This window comes from Ambystoma mexicanum, chromosome 8, assembly GCF_040938575.1.
Source record: "Ambystoma mexicanum isolate Mex_15411 chromosome 8, UKY_AmexF1_1, whole genome shotgun sequence".
Classification (NCBI taxonomy): Eukaryota; Metazoa; Chordata; class Amphibia; order Caudata; family Ambystomatidae; genus Ambystoma; species Ambystoma mexicanum.
This window is the reverse complement of record NC_090929.1, coordinates 1284571673-1284583879: the sequence shown is the minus strand read 5'-3', so window position 1 is coordinate 1284583879 and position 12207 is coordinate 1284571673. Positions and strand designations below refer to the sequence as shown.

Here is a 12207-nt window from a genome sequence, read left to right as displayed (position 1 = left end):
GGCAGCGTAGCGATAGCTTTTCACTGTGTTCAAATGACACATTTTAATGTTGCCAGCTGAAGGCAAACAAACGATGTATTTTTTCTCTCTCGTGCAAATATGAAATGAAATTCGTAGTGTTCTTGCATTTTGTCTTTCTCATGTTTTTATTTCAGAAGAGGATTGTCTCACGAATGGTAATGTATCATTGTAAAATGAAATTGTGATAACACAGTCTGCCTAAGATTATTCTTGTTTCTGTTTCATTTGGTGTCTAAAAAAAATATTATGCCATAGAGGGAATGATGCTTAAAGCGCCAAGTTTCTATGCAGATAAAGTAATGTTATGAGCAATTATAAATAGCTTTGTGCGTGGTTCCACTCAGTGTATATATGTGTGTGTGATTTCTGAGTGGAACATAATGAAATAGTTTGCTGGACGTATATGAGTCAGGAGAAAGAGAGGCCTCTGGAAATAGTTTCACTAATGTAAATAAATTAGTGATTATACCACATGTTATTGTGAATACTTTATGGAAGCATAGCTCACTGGTGTAGATAAATCAGTGATAACAGCCATAAGTGGCATTCCATATGAAAATGTGGTGTTCTTGAATAATGTAGAAGCCTGAGGCCTCTAGAGATCACAAGAACAGTCTAACAAAAGAAAGGGGTTTTGTATGTTGGGGCCACAAATAAAACAAAGAAATTATGCTCATCACTATACCACAACGAAATGCATACCAACTAAATGTATCTGTATACTGAAATAATGCATATCCACTATATTACTATAATACCAAACCCAATCTGAATGCAAGGAGTGATTATTGTTGAATTACTTTATTTTTGGCAGTAAGAAAATACCGCTAGGCCCCAAATCCACACAAAATACCCTACAGCACTCTACAAGTACACCTGCTTTGTTCTCAGAGGTGGAGAAGTAGGATAGAAAAACAAAGGGCAAGAAGGAATCAAATGATTTCACCTTGCCTCAGGGTTTAATGAGGTGAATCAGAGGTAGAGCGTGTGTCTCTCGGATAGCACACTTCAGAAATGTTGGTGGCCTCTTTCTACGCAGCTCTGCATTTGAGGCAGATGAAAAATCTGAAATGTTGGTTGGAGCAGGCTGAAATTACTTGAGTGCCAGTATGGTTCTCTGTGGTTTGTGATGGAGGCACTTTGGTTTGTGTTTTATCTGGAGATGATAGTGCGTGCGAATCAATGTAGCATTGGCATGAATAGTTGAGTGGTATGTGATAGAGCTGAAGATGTGATTGACCATGCAACGAACTATGAGATCCTGCATCAAAGTTAACATGGTGGGGGTAATGCTAGAAGGCTTAAATCCGCGGTGTATGGGGGGTCACTCTGTGTTTGGGTTAAGTAAGGGTGCTCACAGATAGAGAGGTGAGGCCTTTAGTTGTGGAAGAGAGAGGTGATTTGGGGGTTCTTTGGGAGTCCGTTATTTGAGTTGGAGCTGGATTAAACTGTTTTAGTTAGTCTGCTTTTGGACTAGAGTATATCGTGGGGGACAGTACAGCCTTTTGAATTAGTAAAATGCATGTTTTGTCTTTCATTCACTATGATGTGCAAAAGGTTTATTTTACTTCTACTGCTTTTTGAGGATGCTGGGAAGGGGACAGCCCCGTCCCGCTGCCCTAGGTACTTTAAAGTGAGGTGAGAAGCATTTGAGTCACTGTGATGGTCCAGGGGTGATGGGGGGCAGTGAGAGGTATGTCTTCCCATTTAACAGGCTCCCATTTTAATATAACCAAATATAGTCTAACTACATAATATAGCCCAGGGCACGAGCAGCATTGCTATTTTTGCCTAGATATTAGTAATCATAGGTAGACGGGAAGGCCTGTATGGTAAATACAGCATTGTATGCGCTAAGCCCAAATTCATGATACCACAGAAATCCCCAGCCATGCCCAAGCTCCCATGAGGACAGCTCATACCCCCAACCGCCACGTCTATTCATTGTTCTAACAGTGTTGCAAAGATGTGTTTTTTACCCAAGAGGAATGTGCTCTACAAAGCCGCGATCAGAGACTGGCGCCTGGTGTTCATGTTATCTCACACTGGCCAAAGCATGACCAAGGCCTATTCCCGGGTGACAAGTTATAGCCCATATAACTGACTAAACCTTAAGATCCCTGAATTCCATGGCACAAGTTGCCCTTTGACCACTAACCCAAAAGTAACGTGTCCTGACATGTTGAAAGAGGACGGACAGGGCACATTGTTGAAGCTACAATCATGTGATTTGTATTGCGCGGTGCTGGGAGGGATAAATCATAGTTCAAAAGGAGGGTGGAGACCTTGGAGCCGAATGGCTTGGAGGGAACTGAGTGATATGTTTCTGTGAATGTTCGAGTGCCCCAGAACCTCCTTTGTGTCCGTTTTAAGGCCTGCCAAGTGCACAAGACGAGTGATAAAATATTTGTATGGTTTGAGTATAATTAATTTGTTTTCTGACCTTCAACGTGAGAAGAAGATGAGCAACGCAGCACCCACATGATGGAAGATGGATGGACTGGGCTGGGTCCAATAGACCGGCACCCCTTATGGGTAAAGGTGGAACATGTATAGGGTCCATCCAATCATCCACAGAGGTTTTTACTGTATGTTGTTGCGTCATTATGATGCTGTGTATCTTTAAAAGTTTCTGCTTGTACCTCTTTTTGCCAGAACGTTCTTGGCAGCAGAGTTATTTGCTGTTGCTCTCATCTGCGCGTGAGATTAAAACATGTTATCCTTATAAGATCGACTTGGGCCTTTCCTCCATAGCGGGTTGTATTCTCTCTGGTGTGAGTGCTTAGGGTTGTGCCTTCAAGGATAATAAAACACCTACTGCAAGACTTGCTTGGGATTGCCAAGTCGAAATGCCCAGAAAATATGATCCTGTGAATTCATTTGAAAGGATTGAATGAGATGCATTTTTCTTTCCCTTTATGGTAGAATTTCATTTGTTTAAATTATTCGGGGTCATCCTGTCATATTTTTAGGAGTGCCTAGGAAAAATATGGAAGTAAGTATGACTAACATTTATACTACTTAAGCTACTCATGCTTCAGGTAACACAATAAGAATTATCTTAGCATTGCCAATATGATGTAGGTAGGAAAGAAAGATATCGATCTGGGTTGAGAGTCACTTAAACTCTGTTTCTCTCTACAGTAAACATTTAATAACACAGAATGGTGCTTTTCAGCAACATTTTACAGTCACAAGCTGTGATGTTCTGTGCATTATTCTGCACAGAATAGAACAAGTTTTACTCATTCAGTGGTGTCCTTTCCTCTCCCTCGCTGCATCATATTTTCATTCTGGTTGTGAAGGACTGACATCTGGCAAGGGTGTTAATACCCTAGCTTCTGTAAGTGTTATTAATAATACAAGTATGTTAATAATTCCTTCTTAGAGCGTGTGGTGTGCTAACCAGAACACCCTTTCATCAAACTCTATGCCAAACGCATAGTGAACAACTGTAACCTACTGCATTAGTAGCCTGATACACAGTGCCTGCTTTACAGTGACACAGAGAAGGGCCAAAGATCACAGCAAAATCACTTCACCACAGAGGCTTGCTTCATAAACCACACCCCTGCTCCAAACCCACATAACTATGATGAACTACCATCCTGGTGATATGATATGAATGGCTATTCATAACATGCTTAATAGCCAGAGGTTTCTAAGCGCATACCCGGGGATAAACCTTGTTGCTCTGTGTCATCTTGCTTCAAAGGCAAGTACGTTGCCCCTGAGCTATCCTCCAGAGACAAGTGGCAATTACATCCTTAAACATAAGCCATACGTGAGTTGGGTTTATTGAATGTATTTATTTATTTATTGGATATGTGTAATAAACACATGTTTGCTTTTAATTTACATAAATATTAATGCCACACCTGACCTGTGATCCTACTTATGTCACCACTGTGAGCCTAGGCCAACCTTGGACAGGCTGTGTGTATTCTCCCTAGATTGGCTAACTTGGCTGCAACCAGCAGGACACTAGCCAGTGGGAACTAACTCTTTTTTTGGTCCTTTATGTGGTTTGATAGCTCCTCGCTTCAGCACAGCAGGCCTTAGCAGGAGATGTCGTGGGAAACAGGAATCAAATAGTTCACCCTAAACACAAGGACTAGCCTTCTACCACAGTGTTGCAAAACAAAGGGGCTTCAATGTTATTTTGAGAAGGGGTGGGGTTAGAGTAGCCAGAGAGAGCACAGAAGAGTGAGGAGAGGATTCCACCATCTTGTTCTTCTATGTTCCACTTCCTGTGTTTCTAGACTTCCTTTAGCAGAAAGCACTTTGGGTATAGTGCAACAAGGAAAATACCACATGTCATAAGAACAGGTATTGGACTCCTTAAAACAGGCTTTCTTTCTTCCATTCCCATTTGGCCTTTTTCCCAAAAAGGTGGTGTGTGATTCACTTTTGGATCATCCAGGACTTCATATGCACCTCTTTTGGCAGAGTTTATCATTCCAAAACCCTCAGTCCTTCAGTTCAACAAAGAGTGTTCCAAGGCAGTGGTAAACCGTGTTCCCTATGTACTCCGAGTGCACATTGGGAGTGAATCCGGCTGAGTACAAGGACCTGCCACTCTGCCTGTAAATATTCCTTGGCTGGGAGACCAGAACCAGAATACAGAAATGGCTCACTATGTCCTAAAGCCCTACAATTTGTCTCACTGACTCCTGAGAGCAGGATCCTGTTTTTGGTGTCAACCTGCTTCAAAACATCATTGAACCACATTTGACATACTTCCACCCAACTGGACCAACTGATAATGCTTTTGGCACACTCTCAATTTTTAAACTGCTGCTGCACTTTCTATCTAGCACACCGACAGATCATACAAGGTAGAGCATGTCACCTGTTTGGCTCGAATAACCAGCGTGCAGCTGTAGACAAATTCAAAACCGTCACCGATCAAACTTTGCTTCTGACAATTCAAACCACCGGACCACAACCATTGCATCAGATGTCAACCTGGCCAGCAGTTACCAACATCTTGAACTAACTTGACTGTCAAACTAATCCTGGTTACCTATCCGAACTGCATCGTTCAACCACTACCTTCAAATTGCACCGTACACCTGCTTCAAACTGGTCAATGCCAGCTCTCTTCTTGTATCAATACAATATGCTGCCCTGTCCCTGGTTTGACCTGCTTCTGCAGCATCTCAAAGACTGCCTAGACTCCATCATACCACATAAACCTGGAATCAGGTACTTTGAAGTGACCTTGTCCACCTGGTCTACCTTTATGGGCACACGAAACGGGTTAAGTCCCTTTTGTGCACTTTACCTGCATGGCATATCCTTTGTGGACTCCTTGTTGCATTGTGTTGCATCTGTTTTTCATCAGCCCCTGTGGACTTGCGTGTTAGCAGCCACACCCACTGGGGGCGGCGGTACACTACGCACTAGGACTCTTACCCATGTGCCCCGCTACCACTAACCAGTTTTCTATGTCCCCCACACCATTGTGTCAGGACTTATTATCATTACCTTTTTCACATTAATCAGTCTCGAGGGACGAGATTCTGCCTCACCATTAGCAGCTGTCGAGCCATTACAGACCCGAACTTTCCCTCCCGGGTAACCATGTTTACTAACATATCAACAAACCTGCGAGAATGCGCTTCCGCAAACTCGCTCGACTGCGCTTCCGTGTCACAAGGGATTGGCCAGCATCACGGAGCTTCGGGCTGCACGCACGTGCGGTTGCTAGGGACGCCGGTCCTTCAACAATGGCACCCAGCGCTCGCGCCACCATTGACAACGCGCATTCGCGGTCACCGCCGGTCGGACAGCGTTTTTCCCCGTGCACAGATGGACTGTCTGAGCCGTCTGACAAGGTATTTAGATCACTGCTTTTGAGTTTGTCTAGTTGGGCACTAATGCACATCGGGTGATGTAATTGGTCCATTCGTAGCTCACCCAAGCAACCTTCTGCATTATGCCTGCATACACCATAAGGACGTCAGGAGTTACATTAATTCCCTCTTTACCCACACCATGACGCGAACGCCACTAGTGCACCCTGCTAGCCCGTTACTGTTCATATGACTTTGGTGAAATCTCTCGCCTCGCATTTATGTCATCAACTGTTACTTTGACAGTTAGCCTTGGTATCCCACCTCACTTTGGGTTTTTCTTCTCCTTCCCTGTCCCGGACCTCTCTAGGACTCGCTTCAGCAAATAGCCAGCTGTTTTGAAGAAATTCAACACTTCAACTTTAACTTACTCATCACCCAGTGAATCATTACTTTCCGACCTGCAGGTACTTTCCCTATGTATCTGGTTTACCAAATAATGGTATTTGCCCGCAGGACACTCCAGTCAGTAGTTGAGGGTTGCACAACAGCTCCCATTGTACCACTCTATTTTCTCTTTGTCCTCTACACAGAACCACGTTGTAGACCACGACTACTGCCTTGGGCCCGCACACTCTCCAGCAGGACCCATTCGAGGACCTTCCTTGCTCAGCCCCATGCCCTCTAGTGATCGAAAACTGAGATTTTGGGATATATAGCACCGGCAGGTAAGCCGCCGGCACGGTGTTTTGAGAACCTGTGTATTATCACTTATGCCCTATGATTATTGGTATCCCACAAAATTACTCACTGGAGTTCTCTATACACTTTGCAGGGTCGCCCCTACGGAGCCCTGATTAAGGCAGACGCTACTTTACAGCACATCCGCCGAAACGTGTAAAAATCCGGGAACACCTGCGTGTATGGGTTCCCATTTGAACCAGACTCAATTCAGTCTCTGCCACGTTGGCTTTAAAGATATCTTATTTTCCATAGGACCCTGGAACATATATTGTTATAACTAGAAGAAATACTGAACCTGACTAGGAAATTCTCACTAATCAGGACACCTTGAAAATTGGGCGATGATATAGCCCCCTTTGCCTTTATTTTGGCCTTTGGATTCATTCACAAAGTACCTATGTGTCCACATGAATATGTATATTATTATACAATAATGAAATATTTGTTGAGATTTATCTGTATACTAACAATACAGCATTTTATGTTCACTTTGTTGTAAATATTACACCTCTCTTTTTTGTTAACTGATGGTATTATTAATTGTTATTATGTCTTGTATATGTATGTTGTACTTCCCAGCATCTTTTTCTTAAGTTTTATGTACTAAGTGTCTTTTTGTATGATTAGCAAATACATTTTTGCTTGCTACTCTGTGTATTCTCTAACTCAGTGAGCGGTTAGCATACCTTTGACCTTATGTTTGGATCTGCTACTCAGCCGACCAACCTTCACACAAAATTGCGGACAGGCCTAGAACCCTGTATCTGTCCAATAGAATAATTGCCTTGAGCACTGTTCACTAGGAAGGGTACACCCCTTTGTTACAGGTTATGCATCTTTTTTTCATCCCTGCAAAGTATCCAAAGTGCTGCAATATTACAAATTGTCATTCTCTGTCTTCCTTTTACAGTGGTGAGTTTTTACATCATACATGTAATATAATATTACATTTCATAGTTAAGCGTACAATTGATTTGTGTAATTAAATCATATATTTTTACACAAACTTGATTGAACATTCTTTTATTTTGGAATTGTACTACGGTGTTTAGGTTGCTACTGGTACACATTCACATCCATTCTGAGAGTATAGCCTTTCCTGTGCCCACATTACCACAAAAGGCAAAGGAGGTATGTTGCTTAGCTGTGCTTGTTTTACATTTATGGTTGCGATCATTGTTTCTTTGTAGTAGTGTGGGGGCTGATTAGGCGGTTTAGCCACTACTCATCCTTGCTCACCCACAGAGCAGAACACATGTCATCATCCTGGTGAACTGAGGGGCTGTGCATAGGAAACGATTTATGTTATTGCCCCCTCTTAGTTATATTTAAAGGTGATCTGAAATTTCTTAAAACGGATGTTAAATAGCATGACATAAATATGTAAGCTCTTTCTACTATGGATGCATTATTTTCTGTTCTGTAACGACAATAGAGATACTATGAATTTAAAAGTTATCCTGACTTTGATCTGCTTGCGCGTCATGACCTCAGCAGGTGCCTGTAGAAGTGGTTGTTGCACGCCAGCACGCCATTGTTACCTGAGGATCTTTCATAAGTAGCCCTTCTAATCCTCTATCACTCTCCGTTCGTTGTTCATCCAGCTCCCCCACCAGATGCCCTGTGATATGTGCCGAGCAACCATGAAATGCTGAAGGTCTAGAACTTGTTTTTGCAAAATTACCTAATTTCGTGTTTATGATCCTTTGCAATTTCATTTTCTATTTGATGCGGCCAGATACAATCTGTTCAAACGTAAATTGTTGTTTTGATATACTAATAGCTGTTATATTTGACCATCAGATTCAGTGCATCTAATTAATTTCACTCCTTATCTTCAATGATCACCTTCCCCTTGTAATGCTGAGATGACTTTGAGAGGTGTCATGGTGCTACCTCTTCCTTAGGAACACTTGCTGTGTTCTTCAGCTGCAAAGGCCAAGCAAATGCCTTAGGATGTAAGTGGGAAGGCCCTTTTTCAGAGCTGGGGAATCAGATTAGAGAGCCGATGCAATAAATGGTTTCCTTTTATCTGCAGCACAATCCGGATCAGTAGAAAAGGATGGCACATGCTGCTCAACTTCTGCTTCCACACTGCGCTGTGTTTTGCTGTGTTTGCCGGAGGAATCAACCGAATACGTTATCCAATTGTCTGTCAAACTGTAAGTCTGACCTCATTTCCTTCCTTTACCTTCTTGACGTTCGAAGACGTGCATTCTCTTGTGGAAAAACTGTGAGGGATCCTCCTCTCCCTCCTCAAATGCTCCCTTCCCCATCGCCGTTTGGTTAAGAGTGAGGAAGCAGCGATGTAGTCATTTGGGAGTAAGAGTGTGAAATGCACGGCTTGTAGAAAGGCCTTGGGAAAAACATTTAAAGCGTGCATTCGAAGTGCATTCGAATTGCAATTCTACTACGCGCCCACCCCTGTGCGTTTGATTTTTCACGAAGTGTTCTACTTTGCAGATCGTTAGATGCTTGTCTGTGTGTACAGTAAAACAACGCAACCTCATATTTCTATTAATCGATTTGAGATTCATTTCGATCTTTCCTTGTCTTTTTATGTCAATATTGATTGAAGAAGTACCCAATAATTATGAAAGTCATGAAGTTATGCATAGGGCTAAGTAAAATGATGTGTTCTAATAGATGTTGCCAGCAGGATTTGTATGTTTAGTGTCTTTTGAGGAATACATTTTGTTGTTCTTTTTGCTGCAAACTAAGAAGAAAATAATCAGCCATGGGAGGCAGCCTGATGTTATATATCAGTTGGGGTGAACATGTGTACCCCATTCCATTTTAGAAAATTCTGCTCCCTCTGGCATCATCACCTTTGGCTCATATGAGGCACTCTAGCTCCAGAAAATAAACTTAATCCCTTGCTATTAATTGAAGAATTGGAACAAGTCATTCTATCTTCCCTCTGCACAAGACTGGCAGTGGCATGTGTTGTGAGTTGTGAGTGTGGCTGTTTTTATTGGCTGCCTTTAAGTTCTAACTCTAATAGAAAGAGTTATTTCATCCTCCATGGAGGTGCATTTATGTCCATAAAGCATTGAAGACCACTATCTCCCTCGGTATTACATTACATTGATTTGTGGTAAATCAGTGGGCTGCAGATAGATCACTTTGCTGGCTCATGAAACACCTCTGCGAAATAAGGCATTGTTGTCAAACACAAACAGAGGAGAAACTGTTCTGTCCAGTGGCATGAAAAACATTTATTGACAAATTCAACAGTTTTGGCTTTAGCATATACGTGAAATGACAATGGAGCCTTTGTGATTGTGCAAATTATTGAAAATGTTGGATTCCATAAGTGTGCGTTTTGTTGAAAGCTGCATTGAGTCTTCATTCTGGCAGTCAAAAAGTGACTAAAATATTACCTATACCACACATTTTAAATATAGAAACAAACTTTTTTTGTTGTTGCTATAAATGGTCCATTGTATACATTTAGCATTTTGTGGTTGTAAAGAATTACTAAGATATGTAATACAATGACATTTTGAGGTAGAGTAATTTTGGGGAGATGGTAATCTATGCAATACAATCAGCATGATGGTATCAGACAATGCTTCGAAGTTATGTTACAAAACACTATAAACACAATACAAGTACGTTTAGTGTGTGTATTTTCCCCACCACCGCAAACCTTGCCTCAAAGAGAGCACGGAATAACTGCCGGCCATCTCTAAAAATAATTTCCTGAGGTGTCCAGCAGGGAAATGGGGTAAGAGCAATCCGGGTCAGTTACCAGGCAATTCTTATGAATAGAAATTGATCCCCTGGGATGAAAATGCTGCAATGGTATTACTATTTTTGCTGCATTTATAACTTACAGAAGAATTGGAAACTAACATTTGTGGTCAACTGGAAATGTTTTCAATCTTAGGCAATCCGGCCACCCAGTTTAACCTGGTGTTATGTCCGAATATAACATGACGCCTCTTCATGAGCTGGCACCAAAAGTTGATTCCACTGTTTACTTACAATATCCTTTATTCTTTTTTAAAGTTTATTTTATGCTTTTATCATGATAAACTATTACCATTTGACCCCCCTTGATCTTAATCTGTTAATTAAGTGTATCTCTAGCGGTTTTGCATTCCTAGTTGAACCACAGGGCAACCGTTTGACCCAGTCTATTCTTTTTCAGAACATGACAAGGGGAGCGGGGGACCATGGAAAAAGGCAGAGGCACTTGGTGAGTGCCTGTGAGGACAAGGAAGCGTTTGGTATTTTTGAGCATTATCAGGGGAATACTGGGGAAAGGCCATGGGCATCGTTAGTTCAATGCTGCTGAATGTGTGGTTCATTGCTATTATCAGGGGAATATTGGGGGAGTGGGCCCAAAGAAACCTATTGGTGCAATATGTACAGTGGCCAGAGCCAAAGGCCATGGCTAGTGGGCCCTGAATAAACTATGGTATGACAAACCCCTAGAAATTCTGTGAAAGAAGTGTAGTTAGGAGAGAGCTATGGTCATCAGATTTAATGTGAAAAATACATAGCAACAACACCATTGAAATTCAATGAAAAAAGCCTTGGTTAAGACAGTGTTAAGGTGATCAGATGTAATGCAATAAAACCCCTGAAATGCAGCAAGTCCACCTTATCTATGCATCCCCAGTTGTGCAGCATATGACCACAGATGACATCACTGGTGACATCTCTAATTACATCATACATGAGATCGCTAATGACATCACTGATTGAGTTACTAGTTACATCATGCATGACTTCACTGACCTCAATGGTTTGATTAATTACATTTTGAAATTTGACAACTCTGTTTTATAACATAACATACATGTATATATTTCATACTTACAAAGTATAATGTAATCCGTTCTTATTTCTTTAAATGTAACACTCGGTATTCAATTATGTAGTATAAATAACTGATTTGCATATTAACCAAACTTCAAATTCTTATATTATATACCATCACAATGCACATGGGCACATACTTTCTTGTGTATGTGATTATTGTTCATAAAACTTGCTATTTAGAAAATAATGTGTTCTTGTAATGCTACTACATAAAGGGGAATTGTAAATGGAAATGTGGACATTGACTATTTTAATAAAACTTATTATTAAACATGTTTCAACTTCTATCTATTCTTATTTATTTTGCACTACTACATATACTTATTATATTATGTATGTAAATAACTGAAATAGATTTACCAGGATTAGGTACTTTCCCTACAATTAAGTATTGTCATTGTCTTTCTAATACATGCAATTCAAACTATTTGTAGTATCATACATATGTTTATGTTAAACTTAATAAGTTGATAGGTACTACAAATGTTCCACATGTAATCATATCATACTTCTGTATCAGTGTATTGTTCCATGTCATGTTGATATTGTTAAGTGCAATAAAATAAAATATGCATCACAAGAGGTCAACAAAAATATTCTAACTTATTTAATCATTAATGTCACATTTGATGTCATTATTTATCCCCTCAGTGAAGTCATGTATGATGTAATTAGTGATGCCATCTGTGATGTCATCATTGTGGTCATACACTCCGCAGCAAGGGGCGTATAGAGGATTGTGTTGCCTTGAATCTGATCTTCTTAACACTCACTTAACCAATGTTATTTTTACTGAATATGTATATATTTT

At 40.9% G+C, this 12207-nt stretch overlaps 1 protein-coding gene across 2 annotated transcripts in view; it reads left to right on the top strand.

Moving 5' to 3' along the window:
- Positions 1–12207, top strand: part of ADGRA1 (adhesion G protein-coupled receptor A1) — a 1327098-nt gene that overhangs the window by 606935 nt on the left and 707956 nt on the right. For both annotated transcript variants that reach the window (XM_069611403.1, XM_069611404.1), the window contains exon 4: positions 8602–8725. In XM_069611403.1, the coding sequence (XP_069467504.1) occupies positions 8602–8725 (124 nt within the window). The remainder of the gene's footprint in view (positions 1–8601; positions 8726–12207) is intronic.